At 46.3% G+C, this 24,657-nt stretch overlaps 1 protein-coding gene across 1 annotated transcript in view; it reads right to left on the bottom strand.

The window, feature by feature from the left end:
* Nucleotides 1-245: 245 nt before the first annotated feature.
* CACNG4 (calcium voltage-gated channel auxiliary subunit gamma 4) overlaps nt 246-24,657 on the bottom strand; it is a 39,895-nt gene continuing 15,483 nt past the window's right edge. Inside the window, exons 2-4 of the mRNA XM_064676436.1 lie at nt 7,535-7,618; nt 2,106-2,246; nt 246-1,273 (exon numbers count right to left, since the gene is read on the bottom strand). Coding sequence (XP_064532506.1) covers nt 735-1,273; nt 2,106-2,246; nt 7,535-7,618 — 764 coding nt within the window. The 3' untranslated portion in view covers nt 246-734. The remainder of the gene's footprint in view (nt 1,274-2,105; nt 2,247-7,534; nt 7,619-24,657) is intronic.

The following is a 24,657-nucleotide window of genomic DNA, read 5'->3' on the forward strand; positions in this document are numbered from 1 at the left end:
TGCTCAAGTCCCACCTGCTTTAATCTTTTCCCTTGTCCAGGTGTCTCAAGACGCACCCAACCCTCTTCTCCTCGACCTGCATCGCCCCAAGGGATGCCTCACACCCAGAAACGGGGGACTCCCTCACCACCCCATCAGGGAGTCCACGCTGCTCAGTACGTGGGTGCTCTATGGTTTCAGTGGCACAGGTCAGTTTTAGAAAGTGTTGCCTTCAAAAATATTTTTTTTTTCTGTTTTTGTTTCTGTTTTTGTTTTTTTTTTTTGAAAGAGGCAAAGTTTACGCTGTGTCAAAGGAAAGTGGCTCACTTGATGAGTAGTTCATATTCATCCTTGGGCTTGATTATAAATTATATTTGCAAGTTTGTATTAAGGGATCTCAATATTAGAAAAAAAAAAAAAAGTCGTACAACAATTTTTCTGTAATCCTTTAAAACACACTGGTGGCCTGTTCTTTGCAGTTTCTCCAAGACTGTGTACACACTACAAAAGTGCAGGGACATGAACTGCCTTCATCTCGTGACACCAAGAACGGAAAGAAACAAACTCCAAATAGCTTCAAAAAAAGCTACGAGCGTGTAACATCTTTATGCTGGTCCAGAGGATCTCCACTTGCTACCTCAACACATGCCACAATTAAAGAGGTGAGAGGGTATTTTAACATCGCTCCTTCTCTCATGACAGATCCCTTCTGTTCTGATATTTCTTCAAAAAAAAGCGCGAGGGAGGAAGGTGCTTCAAACAGGCGTCGTCCTCCTGTTGACCATGTTGACGTGGAGTCCTTCCTTAAATTCCTTCTGAAGGAAGTTGTGGACCTGCAGAAAGCTGGCTTCCTGGTCTGCGTTGTAGCTGGCAGCCGTCGTGACCTTCAAAGGCTCTCTGGAGAGGGTGTACATGGAAATCTCGTTCATGGGGATGGTGCTCGCTATCTTCATGCCAACCGGGGAAATGTCTCTGGACGGAGAAGGCTCCGTAGATCGAGAGCTGGATCTGGACCTCCTCCTCCTGTACCTGTAGCTTGGCATCCTGGCATAAGGAGAACTGGAGGAAGTCTTAAGGAATTCCCTCTTGGTCTTAAACCTCAGCTCTTTGTTCTTCTCGATATAAATGTTCACAGCCAGAACACCTATGGTTTCGGCCACAATAAAAGACAAGGCTCCAAAATAAAAAGACCAACCATAGTTGTAATGGTTCTTTTTGTCCTCATCTCGCTTGTCACTTGGGTCACCTGCGTTGCTTGATATGTAGACAATGATCCCTATGATATTACTTAGCCCTAGAGAAAGAAAAACACAAGTCAGTGGTTATGTGGCTGGGAAGCTGAAATTCAAGCCATGTTACTTTCTGCACCTGAACAGTTCAAAGATTGCAACCGGGAAATTTATTACATTTATTGACTCTTTAATTTGTCTCAAGGTTCCATTTATTCTTGATAAACAAACAATGGATCCACGTCTGGTACATTCGCACGGATGCCAAAATATTCAGCCGGATTTTTTTCCCCCACCTCTTCATTTCCACAGCGGGAAAGAAGCAGCATATGGGAGCTCACTAATATTGTTAGTGGGATTCTAACATTCAGAATAATGATAAAAATACATTTTGAGCTCAGGGCTACGGCTGTTCACCTTGATCAAGATAAGTTCTCTTCCACCTTGCTGAATTTTCATCTAAATGCAGCATGTTTAATCCAGGCTTCAGGGAAAGCTATTAACAATGGGGCTGACTCTCTCAGATGTTTCTAGGGTGAAAAACAGGCTCACCTATCAGAGGTGAATGTTTTCTGCCACCATATTAAAAATAAGGAAAAGGCCTTAGGTGGAAGAGGTGCCTGATTCATCTAATGTTTAATACATTTTAAATAGTGTAAAACATGCTTGTTACTGATTTTCACTTCCTTTTTCAGGAAAACTAAAGGCTTTTCTAGAATATACTTATTTTAGGGCTTCAAGAAGATAATTGTGTCTGAAGAAATTTGCCTGGTGTGATGTTGTTAATGCCCTCAATCCAGGAAAGGGGTGCCAGGGAAAGAATTGCCAATGAGCTTTTCCAGTCTTTTTCAGTTGCAAAAGGCAACTTCTTAAGGACTCAGTTTAAGGAGAACATACCTGCTGCAACAAAGAGAATCCCAGCGCTGAGAATAATGTTGTTTTTACTGTTGTAAATCCTTCCTGCTCCGACACAGAGTCCTCCCAGCAACAGCAAAATTGTGCTTAGGATGGGGAACACGCTGGAGGCGCGGACGATGCCTGGAGGGAGACGGGTAGAAAAGCAAGACAGAGAGTAATCATTTCAGGAGCCTCCTCGGGTGCAAGTGTGGAGATTAGAGTCTCAAAGTCCCTGGCTTTTCAGAGAATCATTAAGAAGAATGATATAGAATCACAGAACTGTTCAGGTTCGAAAAGGCCTTTAAGGTCATCAAGTCCAACCGTCAACCCAGACCTCCACCGTGTTCACCACTAAACCACGTCCTCAGGTGCCACATCCACACATTTTTTGAACACTTCCAGGGATGGTGACTCCACCACTTCCCTGGGCAGCTGTTCCATTGCTTCACAAACCTTTCAGTGAAGAAATTTTCCCTAATATCTAATTTTCTTTTTCTGGAATTGTTACTGATTCTGCATTTCTGAGCATGTTTTTGGGAGCCAAGACCTTGGGTAGGTGGCCAGGCTCTCAGCTGAGTAGCTTCAATCTTTTGAGCTTTCTCCTAGGAAGTCCAGCCTTATCAACATTATCTGATGCCATCATGTGCAGAATATTTCTGGCAAAGCATGAGGTAAGTGACAGTAAGACCCAGCATCATGCAGGGAGCAGCTGTGAAAAATTCATGAGCTGGCTATGAACCCTACGAGGTTTGGGACGGCTGGAGCAGACGGGTCTATTCCTTGCTACATGTGCAAGGTGAGCAAATCACAGCTTTTGAAGCCAGCAGCATCCATGTTGCCAGCAAGCACAGCTAATAACCCCTTTTTCTTTTGTTGGATATTAAGGACATTGCAACCTTTCAGATTTCTAAGGAAGAAATTCTAACAAGTGTGTCTTAGATGTTCGTGTTTAGTTTTCTGACAGCAAAGTAGAGTCATTTAAAATTCTGTATGCTTCAGTCCATTCACCAGCATGGGCTATAAAATCCCCCACAAAAATATTAGAACACCACTTCAAGCCAGCTTTCAAAGTCGGGTCACAACCAGACTGAGCAGCAATCGACAGGGAAGCGGCAGGGAGGGAACAAAAGGGCTGAGAAAAAATAAACAAGCATGAGAAGAGGGATGTCTGTATTGTAAAAACCAAAGGGGTAGAAGCTGGCAGGGGTTCCTGAAAGGCAGAGTGAGGAACTGAGTTGTATTATTGTTGTAGAGAAAGGATTTTTTTTTTTGAAGAAGGGGAGATAAGGTGCTGTGGAAAACAGGATCACCCAAAAGCTGGGAACTGTGGGAAGGTGAATGCATGGAGGGGAGTCCTGGCAAGGCGAGGGGTGCCAGGGTGTGGGGATGCCCAAGGCGAGTGAGAGTCAGAGTTTGCTGTCACAGGGGCATGGAAACCCCAGAGCAGACTGGGAGGACACGGGCACCCCAAGGCTGAGTGCTGGGAGAGGAGAAAACGCCATCTGGACATCTCCTCTGCCGTGGTGCCGCGAGCGACGCGGCCTCTCCGGGTGCCATCCCTGGCTGACACGCACGGAGAGCGGCGCCCATTTCTCGAGGAGAAATGGCCAGATGTTACAGCTGATGCCTTCTCATTTTACTGTGGATGGCCATGGCATTCCTGACTCAGTGAACACTCCCTGATGATTCCCCTGGTAACTGGTGGCACAGCTCCCACTGACGGCGGAGGGGCAGGGCTGGTGTTTGCTCCCTGTGCTCTGTCCAGTCCCGGAGCCCCTGCCACAGCCCAGCCCTCCTGAGGACAGTGAGAACACAAACCCGAGAAGACAGGCCCTGCCTGGGAAGATCCTGCCTGTATCGATCTGCAACAGCGAGAAAAGTCCATCCCTCCCCAGCGTGGCAGCGTCGCCGCACGTGTCCCTCACAGAGGGGGCATTTTCTGACGGGATCTGAACCCCATTCAGGCGGGGCATTGCTATTCAGGCAGCGTCTCGCAAGGACTGGCACATCCAAGTGACGTGGCTGTAAGGTCTCTGGTCAAAGCCTGTCGAGAGGTGAGAACCCCTTCTCCTGTCCCTGCCTGCACCCCCACGCAGCTGGTACAAAGCAACAGCACTTTTGGCTTCTGGGTCGGTTTTTAGAATCAATAATTAGAAAAAGATTCACAGTCAGTCTCTGCTGCTGGACATTAAGGCACCCCAAATCACTGCCTCTTAGTGCCCTGGCTGAAGGCAGCACTGGCTCAAAATCTGTGGCCCACTCTTTCTGGATGTTATTTCCTATATTTGATGGCCATGCTGTTTGTAATGAATTCAATTACATCAAAGAGCTCTCCTAAAATTCTTCACCGATATCATTGGAAGGAACTTGCCAGACGTGCCAGATATAAAGGCTGGGTTGTTCTACTCGTGGCAATAATCTCCAGAGATAATTCTTCCATAGTAGGTAATTAATCTGAAGAGAAACAAAACACACAGTGTTCTCTTCCTGTAAAACTCTCCAGTATATTTTTTCCTACAATGTGTACTTTCAGCTCGGAAATTTCAAAGGAAGCTCATAGGTACCATGTAGAATTTACATATGTCTCCTGATACTGGTAATAAAATGACAACACATCAAAAAACATTAAGGCAATCTGGTTTTTGCTTTCTCCCTTGCTTTTTCCCCCCCCCTTGTTTACCGTCCTGTCTGTTTGCATTGGCTGCTGTGCACGGCTATGTGTGGTGACACCTCCTTCGGTGGAGCCGCTGCTCCTCCCCACGGGCTGCGAGCCCCGGCCTCTGCTCGGGCTTTTCATCTCCTCTGAGAGGCTTGGAAAAGGGGATGCTGTGGCACTCAGGGAAAAAGGGCATGAAAGTGTAGAGATGCTCCTGAAATGGGGTGCCCAGTGCCCCTCCTCGCAGCAGGAGAGCCCTGACATCCCCCCGGGATGAGAATGGCTGAAACCTCCCTCCTGCAAAGGAAGAGGTGCATGTGCTTTCTGTGCTGCTGGATGGGAGCAGCTTGGTTTCTGTGCGCCCAAAAAAACGTGGGAGAGGAGGGAAGCAGGAGAGGAGGGAGGCAGGAGAGGGGGGGAAGCCGGAGCACACATGTGCTGCTGGGTGATGCGGCGGCAGCCCGAGGACTGCACTCTGTGGTACATCTGCCACTCACTGGGGCTCTGCACAGCCAGGAGAAGGGGATTTTTTTTTAAACACACAGATTGGAGTGTGTTGCCACAGGGAAGGTTCCATAGGAAGGGTCTTGTTCGAGCTCCTTTGCACGTGTCAGTCGTCGCTGTGCTGTCGTTTGCTTGGTTTTGCAGGGAGCAGCTTGAACACCAAAGGGCAAAATCCAGACTGCTCCTACCCACGTCCTGGACCAAGGTCTCCTAAAATCAGCCACTTTTTTCACTGATTTCCATAGGGGTTTGAATCAGGGCTTGATCTTGCTGGCATTAGAATGCTTGATTTTCACTGAAGCCTGTATTAAACTGGAGACTGTGGAGCAGGCTGAGACCCCTCATGCTGCTCGTTCAGGAGCACGAGATGCACACCGTGTTGGTGTCTGAGCCAAGCAGGAAAAATAAGGATTATCCCCAACATGTCCCTCTGAGAAACTTGTGCCAAGAAATGGCTGGAAAGAGTGAAGAATGAGATGGAGCCAGCAGACTGCAAGGGTGTTGCAGAGGGCAGAAACAGGACGGAAGCTCTCGTGTCTCCTTTGAAACAGGATGCAAATATCCTCCTGTCTTAGACAATGATTTGGTCCCCATTACATATAGGTATGAGCTCATCTCCTCTGGATTTAGACATGGAACCTTTCAGTAATCTCTAAATCAACTGTATGCATGGGAAGCTGCAGTTCTCAGGAAAGTTAAAGCCTTGTCTCCGTGCAGGAGAGGGGGAGCTCTGCGGGGGAGCCACTGGAGACCGATTTTGCAGAAGACATAAAGGGCTGGACCAACTTGTTTTTAAGATCTGTACTTAGTCACTTTGGAAAACAGCTTTTAGAAACACCCATCACAAGCACACTTACAGCAATTTACCGATCTCATGTCTTCCCATGGAGATGTTTTTCCCAGTTTGCACTTTTCTCCATATAAAGGAGGCATAATGCACTTTTATCAAGATGCTACTTAATTCCCCTTTCTTTTACAGTCCTTTTACTAATGATGTTTGTTTCCTAAAGCTGACTTGGCATCAATTTAACATTCGTTCCAAGGCTTTGTATGAAAGATAAATGCAGCTGTGCTCACCCTCTGCCTCAGCCTGAGCTCTGAAATCATGTCACCCGGGTGCTATGACTGATCTGAATCGACAAGAGCAAAGAGGAAAAAACCTCTGGGTTTTCTGGGGAAGCGAACTTTTCGGAGATTTTTTTTTCTTTCTCCTTGTCTTAGCAACTAGAAGTTGTTGCCCAGAAGTGAGCAGAAGGGCAGAGCGGTTCTCTAAGTGGTGTTTCAGGTAATTAGTAGTGTAATTGAGGTGTTTTTTGCCTTGCCAGCAGCGTTGTTCACAGCTCCCTGGTTTCCCAACACCTTGTGAGCTGCAGTTCCTCTCCCTGGCAAAGGGCACTGCTTTCAGCTTGGCTGCTCAGCTCTTTTGCTCAGAAGGAAGGCAAGGAGTCCTCTGGGGAGGGGGAATCCAACTCCAACTTTGCAGGATTCATGAGGTTTCACACTCGGGTTCCAAGACTTCCCATCAGCCGAGGGAACGGTCATCCGGAGGAGACAAAACCATTGCCCTCATTTCAAGCACCAGGTTGGTGGATGAAAATTGCTGCTGGGGGGAGGATTCCATGCCAGCACAGAGCAGCAGTGGCTGGCTGGCCAGGCAGGGAAGTCACAGCCCATGTTCACGCTGGGATTTTGCTGTTAGCTGCAGAAATTTCAGCTTCCTTCCTACAATGCAGTAATTTCACTGCAGGGGGAGGTGGCTCAGCAGCTGCAAAGGATGAGGCTTGCATAAGGGTTGGGAAAAGCTTCCTAGTGGGCTGGAACCCCCTCCTCAAACCTGTTTTGATACCCTAACCAGATAAATAGTCCCTCTGTAAAAGATCCTTGCCAATCTGGGAACGGTAGCTGTAGTTTTCACTTGAAAATTTGCCATGTGATATTTAGACAATGGGCACCAAAATCATGAGCATTCCCCTGGCCGAAGAAAACCCTTGGATAAAACCCTTGAAACCCCATGGCAGAGGGTTGAAATGAGATGTTCTTCAAGGTCCCTTCCAACCTAAACCATTCCATGATTCTATGACTCAATGACTCTGTGAAATGGGGGTCCCCAAGGGTGATGGTTGTGCCAAGTGCAGCATGAGCTGAACATGCTCTGTGCCCCCCAGATTGGGCCAGTCTCTTGCAATGAGTAAGACTTGGGTTGCTCTTTAGGAAAGAGAAGCCCAGGGAAGTCCCTGTGGCCACACATTGGGTCTCAGTGTTCACTTACGGAGAAGGTATTCTGAGCTGTCGTGGTCATAGTCATTGTCTTCAGGGAAGTGGTTGATTCGGAAACAATGTCCTTTGTAGATTCCTAAAGGAAAACAAAGCAAACAAACCCCATAAGGAACAGAACCTGGTAAATGTGCTTTTTTTTTAAGCTGTCAAGAAACCATCTCTAAAGCCATGAATTTTGGGCAGCTTGGGGTGAAGCACAACTGAAGGAAGGGAGAGCCAGGATTCCTGGGCTCTGTTCTTCAGCCACTAATATCGTTCTCTTGACTGTTTCTAATCTCTAATGCTTTACTTTATCAGCTTATCTAACAAGCACAGAGTTTGCAAAGCTTCTTTCTGCTCCCAGGGTGACAGTCACTCTGGGGCCCAGGGTGACTGTCACTTCCTGCTCCATGGCTGGGGCTCCATGGCAAAGCCAAGTGCCAACCCCACACCCACCATCCCTCCCATCTCATCCCAGTGAAGTGCTGACTTCCCTCATCAGATTGGTAAGTGCTGAACTGCCTGAGGCCTCTTCAGGTACTCTCTAGGCTGGGAAAACAAGTCCATAAATCTCTTCCTGCTGCAATTTAAAGCCATATGTCCCCCTCAAGGTTGCCTCAGCTTTTAATGGCATACTTGCTTAGTTAATTGGGAGCCTGTGCAGCAAGTCAGGGCACAGTGTGTGCTCCTGATACCTGGAGGAACAATGCCAGAGGTGACCAGATGAACTCCTCACTCTGCTGAACAAGTCAGCACTTTGTCCACCCAGGTAAAGCCTTACATGAGCAGTTTGTGTTCTTTCCTGTCACAGTTATCCATAGTCTGAGCTGCAGTTGGGTCGCTGTGGCACCGGGAGCCACACAAGGACCTCTCCCCAGAGAGCTTCCTGCAGGAGTGAGCCCTGAGCTGTGATTCTGCCTTGGTGCTTTCATTATTCATTAACCAGTGCTTTCGTGCTCGGGAACACACATCACACAGGATGAGTTATCCCTGCACAGGAGCTTCGGTGCTTACAGCTCAAGCTGGCAGAAGGATTTAAAACCCATCAGTTAATACTACTTTAACAGAAGCACAGCTGCAGTCTGTAGGATATAAATGTGGATTTATTTCACTACCTATTACCAATGATTACAAAGATCTCAAAAGAATTACTAATCCGGAGGATTTAAATTGCACCCTGTGAGTGTCAACTGCAGGTTTGCTACTACAGCGCATTTAATTCTTCCAGTAAATGATGTCTCTACTCTAATTGCAGGAACAGCTCAGGCTTTCTCTGCACAGCACTTCAAAGGCTGGGAACAAGATGTAAGTGGCTCATGTCACATCTGGAAGTGACACACCTGTCCTGGCTGCCAGGTGGAGGGAGCACTTCAGCTGGGACTGCTCCTGCTGAGCGTCTTTGCCCCGTGCATCCCTCTGCTTGTCATCAGAGGGTCTGCTGCTCCCAGTGGCTCTCTGGCAAGGCAATCCAAAATTCAGATTTTAGAGATCCCAGTGCTCATTTTTATGGCAGTTCAAGCGATGAAACTGAATCACTCCCAGCATTGCAAGGGCTTCTGAAGCTGGATGGTCATTGCACTGAGTCTCTCCAGTGTGGTCAGAAAATTTAGAGTAGCTACATTCAGAGTATGACTTTTGATCCTTTCTATTCATTAAGGAAAAAATCTAAATAATCTTTCTATCCTATTTTCCTGTGGAAATAGGCTTTTCAATGACTGTGCTTGTGTGTGTACAGGTGGGGCCTTCTCTCTGTATGTACTTCAATGTCTGTAGGTACCATATTCTGTGTACTTCCTAAACTGCCAGAGGGCAGGGTTAGATGGGATATTAGGAGGAAATTCTTCCCTGTGAGGGTGGGGAGGCCCTGGCACAGGTTGCCCAGAGAATCTGTGGCTGCTCCATCCCTGGAAGTGTCCAAGACCAGGTTGGATGGAGCTTGGAGCAGCCTGGGCTAGTGGAAGGTGTCCCTGCCCATGGCAGGGGGTGGAATGAGATGATCCTTAAGATCCCCTCCAATCCAAACCATTCCATGGTTCTCCAATACCTTTTAAGGTAGTTGGTTGAATTTTTCCAGAGCTGATATAAAAGTAGAGGTATCACAGGTCACTGAGGTCCCACAGCTTTGGTGCAAACAGGGAGAGCCAAGAGCAGCTCCTTCCACTGCTGGGCTGGAACAGTCCAGCAGGACAGGAGTGATGAGCCCTTCATTTCCTGGTGATTGTATTTGGAGCCTTTCACATGAAAGACTATTAGCAAGACTAGCACAGGTGAAAAAGGATAATTATCCCCAAACAAAATTCTGGATGGGCTTGAGAGTTCCTTTTTATTTCCAGCTTTTGGGAATACTGGGATTGGTCATTCTGGCCAAATTTTTATAGAAACAGCAAGTGCCTGTGAAATTTGGACCTGTATCAAAGCTTGGGAATGCAAAATATTCTTCCCAATATTTTTGATGTAGTTCAGAGCATAGATCCTGGTTCAGGGTCCTCTCTAGTGTCTGTGGTGTTTGATAGCTAATAACAGCAGCAGACTGGATAACTTTTTCCCATAAAAATTTAACAGTTGCCACATAACTCAGCAGCAGCTTATTAAACTCTCAGTGAGGCTTGAAGTTGCAACCAAGAACTCTGGTGATGTACAGGGTATTGAGAGCTCTTTCAATCCACAAAGTAAAAAAGGCTTGCTAGGAAAAATAACAATTCCTTTTTTTTCATAATGATAGACTTTGAAACTCAGATTTGGGAAAAGTTAAAATTGGCTGGAGAAGCTCCTAAAGCAGTGGTCAGCTCTAAAAGCACAACAGCAGAGTCTGACTTGTACTTAAACATGAAAAATAAAACCAAAGCAAACCTGGGATTTGCTGGAATACCCATCTCCATGCCCTGGCATGTAAAGCAATGCAAAAAAAAAAAAGTAATGAAATAGCAGAGGTGGCAAAAAAGGAAATGCCTCAATTAAAGTCAGTAACAACCATTCTGCAGCATCTGCACAAGGGCTGAGCTCCTTGAAGCTCTTCTCAAAGGCTTCACAGCAGCTGCCTTGAAGAAATGTGCCAACAAACGTGGCCATTGGTCCCCATCACTAAGGCACATGAAGCCATTGCCCACCCCAGGATGTGATGTGGGAAGGAGATTTTATTTCTTTTCTTGAGTATGGGGACACAGTCCCTTACATCCTTCGGAGAGGAAGATGGAATATTTAACTCCTACTGCTGTACCCACTAGAGAGAGATAAATAAACTGCAATCACTGCCTAACAGATACTAAAATATTGAGAAGCACTTCTGGATACCTCTTGAGAGTTAGATATAATATCCCACTGAGATGCTGTAAGTATTACTCCTTTCTTTGAATGATTACTGATATATTTTAAATGATGCTTTTAGAAATACAAATATTATAATGCAGTTTTTTACCTCATACTAATAACAACTTTGTTCTGAGTTTTGAGCCAAGACTTGAAGGTCTGGGCTAATGATAATGAAGAGGTAAATTTTCTGAAGTGCTGTTGGTGAAGTAAGAACATTTTTTTTCCACTGGTTGCAGCACACTTAGCTGGCATTTAAAAACTAAAGAGTGTTTCTGACTTGGTTCTACTCTGTGTTCAAGGGCTTCTCCAACAAGGTTAGTACTTCCCAATCTCACTAAGTGTTGTTCAGACAACTATAATTAGAGTGTGATGTACTCAGATAATGTGATAAGGGAGGGAACTGTAGTGCCTAAGTGAAGATTAAGCTTTGTTTTGGGGTTTGAGATCTCAAAATACATAGAGCTGTCAACAGCAAATCAAAGTAGTGATCCCAAATTCTGATGACATACAACCTTCTCCTTGCTCTTTCTCAAATAATCCTTTAATAATCCTGCCTCTACCACTGCAGATTGTTTGCTGGTTTTTTATTTTTTGATGATTGAGAGTGAAGGTTAATGCTGTTGGATGCAAATGCTTTTTAACTTTGTGGCCATGCATTCCATGATCCCGTTGTTGTCGTCCATACCATCAGCATGTCTTTGAAACAGCCATTTCCTGTGGTCAGTGTTTATCAATGACAACATTCCCTGATGCCCTGGAAGTGTTTGCACGAATCAGAACTGGAAGACAGAGCGCTTAAATGTCTGACAATATTTGTCAAGGCAGGCTGGACTTTCTGTTTTCTCCCTGCCCTAATCCTGAGATCTCCACACAACAAGGTCCCTCCACAACATTTCTGCTCTGTTGTCATTTAAAATTGCTTTCCACCACGCAGGGCTCGGGCAGCTCTGCAGCAGAGGACCTTGTCTGCGGGGTACTGCTGTCAATAGCAATTTTTGTCTCCCTGCTCTGAGCACGCGCTCACGGGAGGGGATATCTGATAGCAGTGGCAGACACATGAGGAGAGATGGGCCAGCCTGCTGCCTCCTTGTGCATCCACAGCCTCTGCTCCGTTAACCATTTCAGCTTCCAGCCCTCCCACCTGCCCTTCTTGGTGAGATCAGTCAGTAAAACAGCAGGTTTGGGACCCATGGAGAAGCCTCGTCTTCTCACGGGGCACCAAACATTTGCGACCTCCTTGGATCAACCCCTGCCCTGCCACATTCCTGTAGCTCTTGAGCAGCTACAGATACTTGGTGCACACACATGCACACTATTAATAGAGTTAATCAGGGTGTTCTCCTGAGGGAGTTACACTGAGGGAATGAGGGCAGTGAGTGTCAGCTGCACCAGTGATCACACAGCTCCAGCAGTTACCTGCAGGCAGGTAAATACACCCCACACCCACCCAAAATCCCACTAACCACCTGATTTCTTTCTGGCAAACGTGGTCTTCTGGGATGGTTTGAAGACATGGAATGAAGTTATTTTCGAGATCCTTTGACAGCAAGTGCTTGAGGATACAGAGAAGGCAAGTTGCAAGGGGCTGACTGTATATTAAAAATAAGGCAATTAGTAAGGTACCATGGGAAATTTGGACGAATGGTTCTGCTTGTTGCAACTATTCTGTGATTAAACGCTGTGCCTCAGTTCCAGAGCTGACTGTCAGCCTGATTTACTGCAACACATGAATATCTGGATGTTTAAATGACAAGTTTTCTGAGTATATCAGCACAGAGACGGCTGACTGACAGATAACATCACAGACCACGAGCAAAGTGTGACGTGCAGGGTGGGGCTGTTGTAACAGAAGTTGCCTGAACACAGTTGTAACAGAAGTTGCCTGAACACAGTGTCCGTCCGTGTGGGACTGGGTTTCCTTAATGGCATGGCTTTACACTTCCCTTCGACATCAGAACCTCTATTTATAGTGAGTGAGAGTGTCTCAGTGCTGGACTCTGCCAGGGGAGAGGAGAAACAGTTGTGTATTTTTTCCTTAGAAAGATTTCTTTGCTGACAAGTTCTGAAGCCCTTTGCCTCGTGATTCGAGCAACAGTGAGCAAAGGAGATCAGACATGCCAAAAAATGTTCCTCTCCACAAAAATATCTATCTGTGCACTGTGTTCATTTCTTTGATTTTCCACCAGCACAACTCCCCTGTCTCACTGGACTGACACCACAGCACTCACAGCTGCCGAGTTCACTTTCTTTTCATTCCTCTTGTTGTAGAAAAACCCTTGAGAAGAGGAATGGGTGATGCACCTCCTTTTACTTTCAAAACCTGCTTTGTGTTGCTGATGGTCAAACAGGGACTATTCCAGTCCTGACCTCTCCACTCAGACAAGGAACAGCACTGGATGTTCTCCTGTAACTCGGCACTTCCTCTGTTAAAATGCCCTGAGTTTGATTATTTGTCTCCTGCTGTTTGCTGAGAGTTTCACAAGCTTGTCCTTAAGTTACTCGAACGAGCACAGATCCCATGAGCCTCTGCCTGAGGATGTTTAATGCTGTCATTATAAAAGAAATCATGAACTATTGATGCAGGTCATGTGCAAAACACACCTCATGTGAATTTGCTACACCACGTTGCTGCTGTGAGCTGCCTTCAGCACCGTGGAGGATGGAGCCAGCAGAGGAGGAAGCCTCAGGAGGTTAAGTACACATTTATTGGGTGTCTGCCTTTGAAAAAAGTTTGGCTGTTGTGAGAGTTGGAAACTTCAAAGCATAGGCTGTTTTTGAGACAGATTCTGTCTGACACCCTCGGAGTCCTGCCAGTCCAGGAAATTTGTCCATATGACAGTTTGTATTTTTGTTTCATCCTGAAGATGAATTTGATGAAGAGCACTGCTTGTACCTGGGGTTATTGTCATACTTTTGCCAGGGTATGGCAAAAGAAAATGTTTTCAGAAAATGCTCAGGATCTAAAAAGATGAGAAGTCCATTCCCATAACTGTGGGCTCCCATAGTGCCATTAACCAGCTGGCCAGCATGAGCTGCCCATCATGGTCAGACCAAAGCAGATTCAGCTCAGCTGAGTCTTTAAAAGGAATTTATCCTAAGTCTTGACCATGTTTCTCTACAGGTGCTGAGCCAGTGAAAAAAAGAATCTTTTATTATCCTTATAGAAGTCCTTTCCTTCTTTCTCTTTCATCCCCGAACTCAGAATTCACTTGTTTCTCATCACAGGGAGCTGAACTGCCTACTTATGGGCCAGATTCTGATTTCACTGCAGTGGATTCAAATCTGCCTCACCCAGTAACAGTGATATCAGAATCTGGTCTTCTCCCTTTGTTTGCTCCCCCTCTACTTCCTGGGCAAGAAGAAGATGATTTTAAAATGTTGAAATGTATGAAATTTGCCCCACTTTCTTCCTTAGGAGCTGTCATCTCTAACAAACCCTTTGGGTTCTTCTTTTGATCTATTTTCAATTGTCTGGTGGGCAAAGCAAAACTCCTCCTCAAGTCTCTTATTTTCTTATCTTCTGCTGTGACAATGAATTTCTCCTTTTTCCAGCCCTCCCCCTCTGCTGCTCACAGCTTCCCAGCAGCCCCCTCAGTGTCAGGTCAAGAACGACCAGTGGCTCTTGCTGCCTGCTCCATTTTGCTCCTCTTTGACATTTTTAAGCTCAGAACACCTTCCTGGTGTGCCCAACACCTGAGGAGGGCTCCGGTGGCGGTGCTGGAGGAGACGCGCCGGAGCAGCTGCTGCTGCCCACACATTTGCAAATGAGCTGGTGCTGGCAGGGGATCATGTGCTGCTCTCACCCGGCCCTGATTCTTAGTGCTCACCGTTCCCCTCCAGTCTGGCAGGAGCACGTTTTCTCTAGGAACAGGTCTCAGTTTATCCTGTCGTTTGACGTGCCCGGTGCCACCATTGCCCTCACTCTGCTTCTCTTACCTTTGTGTAGCACTTAATGCTCCCTCCTGTGTTTGTCACAGACTTCCTATGAGAGAAGGGACAGTCTTATGCCACCATTCTGCAGTATTTAGAATATTATAACCTGCTCTCCCCAACTTGCCTGCACCGTGGCCGTGTTTGATCCGATGGCCTTTCGCTGTCCGCAGCCTCTCCTTGGTGCTCCTCTACAAAGCCCTCTCTGTTGGAAGCTGCTCACAGCTCCTTCTTTCGTCACATTCCCACAGAACCAAGGCTGTGCTGCTCTATTCCTTGCCTTGGTTTTTTTTCACAGGGGTCTCAAACTGTAGTTGAGCTCATGCTCCTCATTGCCCAAGACCCAACTCCACTGCCCTGAGTTTCACAACCATAAACAGCGACTGGCCCAAGAGGTTCCCACTTGGGCAGTTTGACCTTTGTGTCACAACCACCCCTTTTCTAACATTCTTGAATTTCTTGTGGCCCAGATGTGATGCCTTAGCTGATCTCCTCCAGTGGATGCTCATTGTTTCCCAAAATTTGCCACATAGCAGAAGATGTACCTTGCTTAGGTGGTCAAGAATTCCACTATTTGTAGAATCACAGAATGGTTTGGGTTGGAAGAGGTCTTAAAGCTCACCTCCTTCCAACCCCCCTGCCATGGGCAGGGACACCTTCTACCAGACCAGGTTGCTCCAAGCCCTGTCCAACCTGGTCTTGGACACTTCCAGGGATGAGGCACCTCTGCTGTTGGGGTGGGACTTCTAATTCTTGCAAGAACAATTTTTCCTCTTTGAGCAATATTATTTTGACATGGTGCAATCCAGCACATAACACCCAAACACTATTTTACACAGCCTGGTAAAGCATCTCCAGATTCTGGATCACCTACACCAGAAGACATCCCGGGAAACGCCTACAGAGGCTCAGTCAGTTATAATTCATGTGGAAATATCCAGCCTCAGCAGCTGACCTCCTGTTTTCAGCTGGGCAAATATCATCAAAGATGTTGTGCACTCGTATTTCTGAGTAAGAAATGAACAGATGCAGAAATAACGCTTCGCCAAAGACGACTTTCAAATTCTGTGACAGCCTTTTGTTCCATTATAAGATTTTGAGACCTTGAGTGATGCTAGAAAATCCGTGGCGGCAAAACTCATTTCCCAAAGATTCACCTCACCTGCACATCTGGGAGCTAATAAAGCACATCACAGTGTCTGGCTGCTGTCCTTTGAATTCTCTTTAGTCATTACAAAACTGCTGCCAAAAGTACTAAGTGCCCTTGTGCTGCCACAGTGAATACCAATGGCATGGGGGAAATGCAGGACGGAGGCAAGGGAGGTGAGAGTTGTATGTTACGTGTTGTTTTGTGCCACCTAATTTCCAACTCCTTCGAATGTTTGTCCCACAAACCAGCATTTTGGCCACAGAATTCGGGACTGAGGTTATTCAGCAATGCTCCAGTCCCTTCCAGCTGCCTTTCCTGGGCCAGACAGTGCAGTGTGCTGCATGACCATCGCTCAGGCATCCCCTGCAGCCCCTCCATGCATTGCTGATGGTCTTCCTACAACCATCTGCAATTTTCTCTTATTAACCATCCATCTGCTTGGATGGCAAAGTGGGGGAAACTTCAGGGGGTTCTGTGGCTTATTTTAGTCTTTTTTGCTGCTCCTTTTCATGGAGCTTGTTGAGGGAACGACTCTTTCTAGGGAGAAAGACTGACGTACTCCCAGCCTTGATGTTCAGTTTGTGTTTTGTAAATCACCTGCATGGGATAACAGGGGCAATTCCTCAGCCTGGGTATGACGTGGTTGTTTTGGGGCAACATTGGTGATGCTGCAGGAGGAGCATTTTCAAGTCAGAGCTAAGTCAGCCCTGCCACGGCGAGCGTTCCCACGGCTGGCTCAGTCCCAAGGAACTGTCAACATTTCTGGTTGTCGTGGGGTTGTTAACTCACTTCCCTGTGTCTGCTTTTCTATCTACCACCACGGCCCACACTCGCTGTGTTCTGCCTTCACACCTCATCTCGTCCTGCATCTCATGCCACAGTCCTTTATCCCGGCAGCCCAGAAGTTTGTCTCACCACTCATTTCCATACTTTGCTCTGCTGCCACTTTGCCAAGGCTGTTTCTGGGTGGCTGATATAATCCTCCTCATCCTTTTAAAATGAATTTGGAGCTTGGATAGAAACCTTCATTAGAGTTCTGTAGCTGACTTTTCCACCTTGGCTAAAATTAGTGTGACATTTGAGGAGCTGGTGTTGGCTTCTTAGGTGAGTGCGTTCATCCATCAGAGCTTTGAACAGAAAGTCATTTTCCAATGAGGTCTTACATTCTGGCCCAAAATACCTTAATTTAAAGAGGTACTTCAGTAACTGGTAGTGCTTTTGGCACAATATGTCAGAGACTGACTTGTTATTCAGAAGTGTAACTACACAGTGGGCATCGTCGTCCAACACCTCAGTGTGGGAAATAAATTGTGGTGGCCTGAATGCCAACCAGGATTCAGGTATATCTTGATTTGGACCAAAACCCCTTTTTTGCCCCCAGTATTCTTGACCTTGACACAGATTCACCAGTACAAAGACTTGATCATCCAGGGGGATTGCTGCCAGTCCCTCAGTCATTATGAGAGGGCTGTACTGGACGCAGTTCTGAGAACAGACCATCGCTTTGCCTGGTGAAGTGTGTTCATGTGCTGCAAAATGACAAATGTTTATTTTTACATTGTCAAACTGTGCTTTTTTTCCCCCTGCATTGCCACAATTGGAATCAAGTTTCCCTTAAGGGAAACATTGGTTTTTACCCATATGGTTTCCCTTCCTTCAGTAAGTCGTCAGTTCTGCCTCATTAACATGGTGATCAACCAGGGCCTGATGGTTTCACCTTTTACCATCACAGAATATCTGTACAGTCTGTACCAAGGCTTGTCACTACCTGGGGGAGGAAATGGGACATTCGTGTCTCTTCAGAGTTCCCAAAGTTTATAATTTGAGACACTGTCAGGGTCATCTCTGGGGTGTTTCTTGAACTGGATGAACACACCCAATGCAATGTGTGATCTTCTGCCACTTCAGCTTTCATACATGTGCAGCCTTGACTTATTGCCTTCTCATTCTTAATTTCTATTTTTGGGCCCTTTTAAACTGCAATTTTTTTCCATTTTCTGGAACATTTTCATTTCACAACAGGCAAGGTTTGCAGTTGGCTTACAGCAGTCTGAAATTTAAGAAACAGCTCTCCAGAATGAGGGTAATCCTTGGGGTTCTTTGGGGTAACATGCACAGGATGCACCTGGTGACTTCTGTAATGAAAAAACCCTCCAGATCTAGTCAGTAGAAAAATGGTTCATATTATTGATGCTGCTTGCAAGGTCTCTTGGTGTAGCAGAGACACTTTGTAATTAACTCTCTGCATTAAATGAGTTATTGTCTGTTCTAATAGCAGGGAACATCTCTAACCTGACATCTAGAGCCGAACTCTTTCCTTGCAAGCTTTCTTTTGGCTCATTCATGCACTAAAAAGGTATTTTTTTTTGATAAAAAAGTGAAGGTTACACTGGAAAGTAGTGATGTAGGACCTTGTTAGTGAACTGATTAGGAATATGCAGGATATTTGGACACTCCTGGAATCTTGTAATGATTCCATGTCTCTTCAATCCATTGGAGATTCATCATAAGATGACGGGATTCAGGAAAATAGTTGGACATTGAAGAAGCAATAGGGAAATTTCACTCCATAAATCACCTTAATTGAAGGGAATGCTTGCAATATGTCTGTCTCCATAATGCAGTGACCTTGAGTTGGTTCTACATCCATTTTGGAGCACAGAAATGAGTCTTCCTCGTTTCTCTGCCAGCTTGTTGAGTTATACATAGAAGCAAAACCTCTAGAGATTGATCATGCACAATCAGTGATGCGGGACAGAAAGAAGGCAGATGACAACAGGGAATCTAAAGGTTAGGAAAAAGGGGTGTAACTGCCAAAACCCTGCTGATGGCTGGATTTGGGAAATGCAGAGCAAAGGTTTCAGTAATCATCTGCATGATGTGTTAGTGGAAAAGACACTCCACTAGGAGAGATCAGTGTTGTTCGTGTTGTCTAGTTGAATATTCAGGGCTAATGTCTAACCTTGGGAACAAATAACAGAGTTGCTGGATAGACAGAATATGTTCCAGTGGGGAAAAAATAAAAGGAACAAAAATATTTTGCAATTGTAATATATCCTGGAAGAAAATAGGAAGGCAATATGTAGGATTTTATCTTGAATTAGAGTTATTACTGACTTGGTTATTCTCGATTTCCAGCAGAACTGAAAGGTGCTGTACCCTTGTGGAGGAAGGAGAGAGCAACATAAAAAAAGAGGAGGAAAAGGAGCACTTTGGGTCAGAGTGGGAAGGGGCAGGAGGTGGTTCACAGGGGAGGAGGAAAAGAAGCTCAGAAAAAAGTGGGAAGGGAGAGAGAGCTGAAGAGGAGATGGGAAGAGCGGGCAGTGGGTGGCCAGAGGTGAGGAGGGGGCCTGGGAGGAGAGCAGGAGCTTGGCAAGATTGGTGGTGCCTGTGGAGATGGGGACCAGCTGGTGACCTGGGTCCTCTCTGAGCAGCTCTGCCTGCATCCCAGCTCTGCCTGCATCCCAGCCCTGCCTGCATCCAGCCCTGCCTGCATCCCTGCTCTGCCCGCATCCAGCCCTGCCTGCATCCAGCCCTGCCTGGCCTAGGAGTTGGTGCTCACATTGCTGACAGAAGGTGAGGGGATGCACAGCCACTGCCTGGTGAAAATTAAAAGCCTTAAACTTCTAATTTCCAAGATTGATTTAAATTATTACAGCTAACAAATGGCCTCATACATAAAAATGGAGACGGCTCCCAAATAGACCTGTTTAAATGAACACATGCAGAAGAGATTCCATTTGGCTCCTGCACCTGAAACTTCCCATTTCCTAATGCAAACTAAGCAGGGACAAATAAAAAGGAGGCTGCAAAACCAGCATGACCTCTTTAAGCTTTAATTATTCATGAGAACTGTTTTCTTCTCTGCTGAGATTCAGAGCAACACATTTAAGAGGGTTCCTCTCAGGTTTATGGAAGACGTAACTTCCTTGTTACACCAGCTAATAAATACAACTAAGCAGAGTGGCCCCACAATATTTGTAGAAACAGCATTTGGGAAGATGTTTTTAATGAATCAGAAGTGTCTTAATCTAGTCAGTCCTGAAAAGCAAAACGTATCACGCAAAATTACAATGCACTAAAGCACAGGTGCATAAATATTTTATTGTCGAGATTTCTGAGTTTACTTTCACTATTTCAGAATTGCATTTTACTATGAAATGTCTCTACCTGCACTGGGGAAGGATAATGGTGGTGGGAGCTCTGAGCAATCCAATCTGGGATCTTGGAATTTGATCTAAATAATGTATATGAGAGTCCCAGCCCTTACCAGAATCAGGCACATCTGCCATTGTAACCAGAAATGCTTATTGCTTTTTGCTGTCCTAGGATGACATGGAAGTGTCTGGGAAGAGAAAACCAAGGCATTTTCCTTCTGCTGGGAAGGCTGGACATAAGGCAGGTACCCCGTGCCCAGTTGCCATGGCTGTTGTGCCACTACCTCCCTCACATCCCGCTACCCCTCAGCCCTTTGTCTTTCTCCCTGCCCTTGTATAACAACATCTTGGGGATTATATTTCCTCCTGAGTTTTGAGAGCAGGAGGGGATCAGTTTGTCACCACCTTGGCCAGACCTCCTGAGAGGTGCCCAGCTGAGCAGACAGGCAGCAGCTCCGACCGCCCGGGAACGCTGCCATGCACAGGAGGAGGTTTACAGCTCCTCTCCCCTTCAGACACTTCACCTGGCATGATGCAGAGCTGACAGCTCCTCATTTCCAGGTATTGCAACCTCCTCTTCCTCCTCAGGAGCCTGTAGGGGCTGTTTGGGGTCCCCTATACTGAGCCCCTCCAGGGCAGCATCCCTGGCAGATGGGCACAGGCAGCCAAAGGGCAGATCTCCAAAACCTGCTTAACGGGGCCATGCTCTGGTACTTACTCAATCTTTACAACTCAGTGGTGTGCTGCCAGTGTATTTTTGCCAAGGAGACAAAAATACGTCTCTTCTTCCTACTCCCTCAGCCTATGAAAAATCTCGGTTGTGTGCGAAGAGACGCTCTGTGTGTGTGTATGTGTGTATATTTTGAGGGGGGAAAAATAGAGTTTCTGTTAATTTATTTTCCAGTTGAGAGTCTGCCTTGTAGCCAGGGAAGCACTGTTTTCACCAGTTCAAAATTTGGGCAGAGAAGCCTTACTTTGTGCTGAGCAGAAATGGCAGCAAGTGCAGTGGGAACTGGGAGCAAATCCCTTAACTTCTCCATGGCCCACGTTCTCCTCTCTAGGATGGCTTATAAATAATTTGGGGATTTATGGGTCAAAGAGCCCTATATTAGCAAAGTTGTCTAATAATGGGCCAAGAAGGGAGGCATAATCCTTGTAAGGTGGCGAGCTTTCTGTTTAAAAAGTGCTTCAATCTTGCCAAGGGTCAAAGAGACTCCAGGTATTTCACCTGTTAAGTTAATTAAGTAAGACTCTTCCACCCAGCCATGGTTTGGGATTCCTGCTATGTTTTCTGAATAGTTTGGGTACTTTAAAATCACAGAAAGGAGGGATTGGAGGTTTCTTCTAAGCTTCCCAGCAACTTGGCAAACTACACTCTCCAAAAAGGTGTATTTCTTTTTCCTCCTTCCCCTCCCTTTCCCCCCCAGACCTCGCATGACTTCAAGGCATCAAATGTTAATGAAAGTTTGCCAGGCTTCGAGGGCTGTGAAATGGAAGTTAAAAATCCTGCACCATAGGATGGCTCTAAAAATACTCCGTTGTGCTGGAATATCAGCCGGCTCCAGCAGCTCCCCTGCTCGCAGCGCCGCCGATGCAGCACGGCCTTCTCTCCTGAATAAGCTCCTGGGAAAGTTTGCCCAGTGACTATGGATTACTTCTGCTCTACGGCCTGGATTCACAGGGTTATGGCCAGCAAATACCTGCTGGAGAGCGAGGATCTGCCGCGTCATTTAACTCCAGTGGTGCCGCCAGGGAAGCTCGGGATGTGCCGATGGATATCTGTGCTGCTGTGCCTCCACCCGGAGCACTCATAAATGAGGTGTCCACCCCTCAGGAGGAGCACAGCCCCAAACATCAGCCCTGTTGGTTGCAAAGTTGAGGTCTGATGTCAGCCTGATCACCATCAGGGTCCAGCTCCTGAGCTCTGCTCTTCAGTGTCATTTATTGTCCAGGGTGCTGGGGTTTGTGGGATGAGTTTGGAATTTTTAGGCATGGCAACACCTAAAACCCTCTACAGACCTGCTCCTGCAGGCTCTGGAGTAGAAGGGCTGTACCCTCATGAGCTGCAGCAGCTCCACACACCTCAGGCAATCTCAGCTGACGAGTCCTGCTACCCTGGAAATGCTGGATGCACCAGGTGTACCTCCATGGACTTCTGAGGGGCTCCAGCAGAGAAAATATCATCCCCTTCTGCTTTAGAGGTGGTTTTCCTTGGATTTTTTTCCTAACAGTGCCCTCACCAACAAGAACTGGGAGCTGGTTTTCCCTCAGCACACACTTCCTCCTCGTGAAGCAAACGAGGGGCCCGAACACAATGACTTGGATCATGAATTCAAGCTCAGTCTCCAATCCGGTGTCTGACCCGCTCCCGGCACAGGAGGAGCCACGGGAGGCTGTGACTCAGCTGTGCCTCTGAGTCACTCAGCACGACGTGCCCCTGCTCTCAGGGGACAGCACTCTGCCTTTGGCCTCTCTTGGCACCAAACTACGGCTCCCCCTCGCTGGCTCAGAGCTCAGTGGGATATCTGGACCCCAAACTCTGGCCATTCCCTGCTCATCCGTGCCAGGGGAGGGACAAGGGACATGGACAGGGTGCCCCCAGCGTGTGCCAGACCCAAGGAGGGGCACATGGTGCAAGTGTGGGCAGAAAGTTTGGTGTCCCCAGGCCTGGGCAGGCTCCCAGCCACGCTCCAGCCCCGTGTGAGCACAGGGCACCGGCTCAAATCGCTATTTTTGAGCAAGGCACTAGAAATAATTCATGGACGTGCAAGTTAAAACTCGGCTTAAAAATGACCCTCTGCCTCAGAAGCTTAAAACCTGAGAGATCTACAGCAGCAGACACTGAATTTCATTTTAGCAGGTTCTTTCCAGCTGTTCTGCTAAGCTTAGAACCTCACCCTGCATTTCTTCACTTTAAGGATCTTTTCTCATGCAAATATGTCCAATTCTAGTGTGTGAAGAATCTGCTCCTTTAGCTGGACCAGGTAAGGTCTTGCACCAAACACAGAGATCCATTTCTTACAGTGAAAGTTCAAATAACAAACATTCAACTTCTAAGGACTTAAAAATAAACTTGTAAATACTTCATTAATTTGTTTGATGAAATGAACCAAGGTTTGGGGAAGCTGGAAGGTGCAGGTCTGCGTGTGTTGACTGTGAGCAACAGCGCAAAAGGAAAATGCTTTTTCATCCATATGAGCTTCTGTAAATTGTGTTCTATTCTTAGGAGAGTAAACATAACATTAAAAAAAATCTAATAATTTAAATCTTGCAGGAAAAGAGGCAGGAGCGATGGGAACCTCTGAGATGATAAATGTATGAATTTATTCCACTGCCACTGTGGGTTTTGAATTAGGGGTTTTTTTCTTTTATTTCTTGTTGTTGACAAGCAGAGCTGCATCGCTACACAGCTCTAATGTTTACAGATAAGGAAATCTTGAAGGTCAAAAAATTCTATTCTTAGTTATTCTTGTATAAGGTAATCTTCTGTTGTTGGTGACAATGTGGAATGATCTCATGTCTCCATGGGTACTTGAATCATGCCTGTCTAACAGCAACAGCCTCCACTCCAATCCCCTCCACTTAAGTTCTTACATAGAAAACCCAAATATATCTACAAGAAAAGTTAAATGCAGGATGCAAATGATGGACTGGAGCAAACACTCTCCTTTAAGAAGGCACACTGTGCCAGTACCACACTCATGCACAACTGGGGGGAGGAATTAGCTTCTACTTGACTGTGACCAGCAAGAATTTTGCCAGGAATCCTCCAAAACGCAGACTGGGTCCAACATATCACCAGTGTTTGTTATAACACCTACAAACAGACATCAAAATTGATAAACTCAGACAGGTAACTTTGTCCCCATGGCAGCCTTGACAAGAGGGATGTACAGCAAACTGAGCTGAAATCCAGATTATTGGGGAGAGGAGTGAGACCAGCATCTGCCCACAGCAGACCATGGAAGGGTTGTGGCAGGGAGGCACAGAAGTGTGGTGAAAAGAAGGTGAAAAAAGAAAAAAGAAATTAATAATGCTTTCCCATGTTTCTGCAGGTTCAGCTCACTGCTCTAATACCCACTTTCCCTGACAGTTTTCTAACATCTAAAAGGGAGAAAAGAAAGTGAAGAGGAAGCAAAATGTGCAGGCCCTGGTGGTGACAAGGCTACAGCTCTTTGAATGTCAGCTCTTCTCCCTGCTGCAGCATGAAAGGTCTTTGCTAAACCGAGCTTTGAGCTGATGTGGATGGATCAGGCACATGAAAGACCAGGAGCCACAGCTTCTAGAGGCTGACAGCATGGTTGTGGATCAGGACTTCTGCCTTTTTCTTGCCAATGGGAGGGACTGAAGTCTAAATTTGGGTCTTTGTGCTGAAAGTCTTTATACAATCTTATTTTAAGGGGGGAAAAAAGCCCCACGACAACAACAAAAAAAGAGTCCTCTCTGGGAAGGGGGATTGAGCAGTGCAAGCTGCACTTAAGTCTTCTTAATATCAGGATTACCTTTTTACTGAACCATTTCTGACCCCAGGAGGATGCAGCAGTCAGGTAAACCAGAAACCTCAGCTGGAAGGTTGGACTTGCAGTTTCT

The sequence above is a fragment of the Pseudopipra pipra genome, chromosome 19 (assembly GCF_036250125.1).
Source record: "Pseudopipra pipra isolate bDixPip1 chromosome 19, bDixPip1.hap1, whole genome shotgun sequence".
Classification (NCBI taxonomy): Eukaryota; Metazoa; Chordata; class Aves; order Passeriformes; family Pipridae; genus Pseudopipra; species Pseudopipra pipra.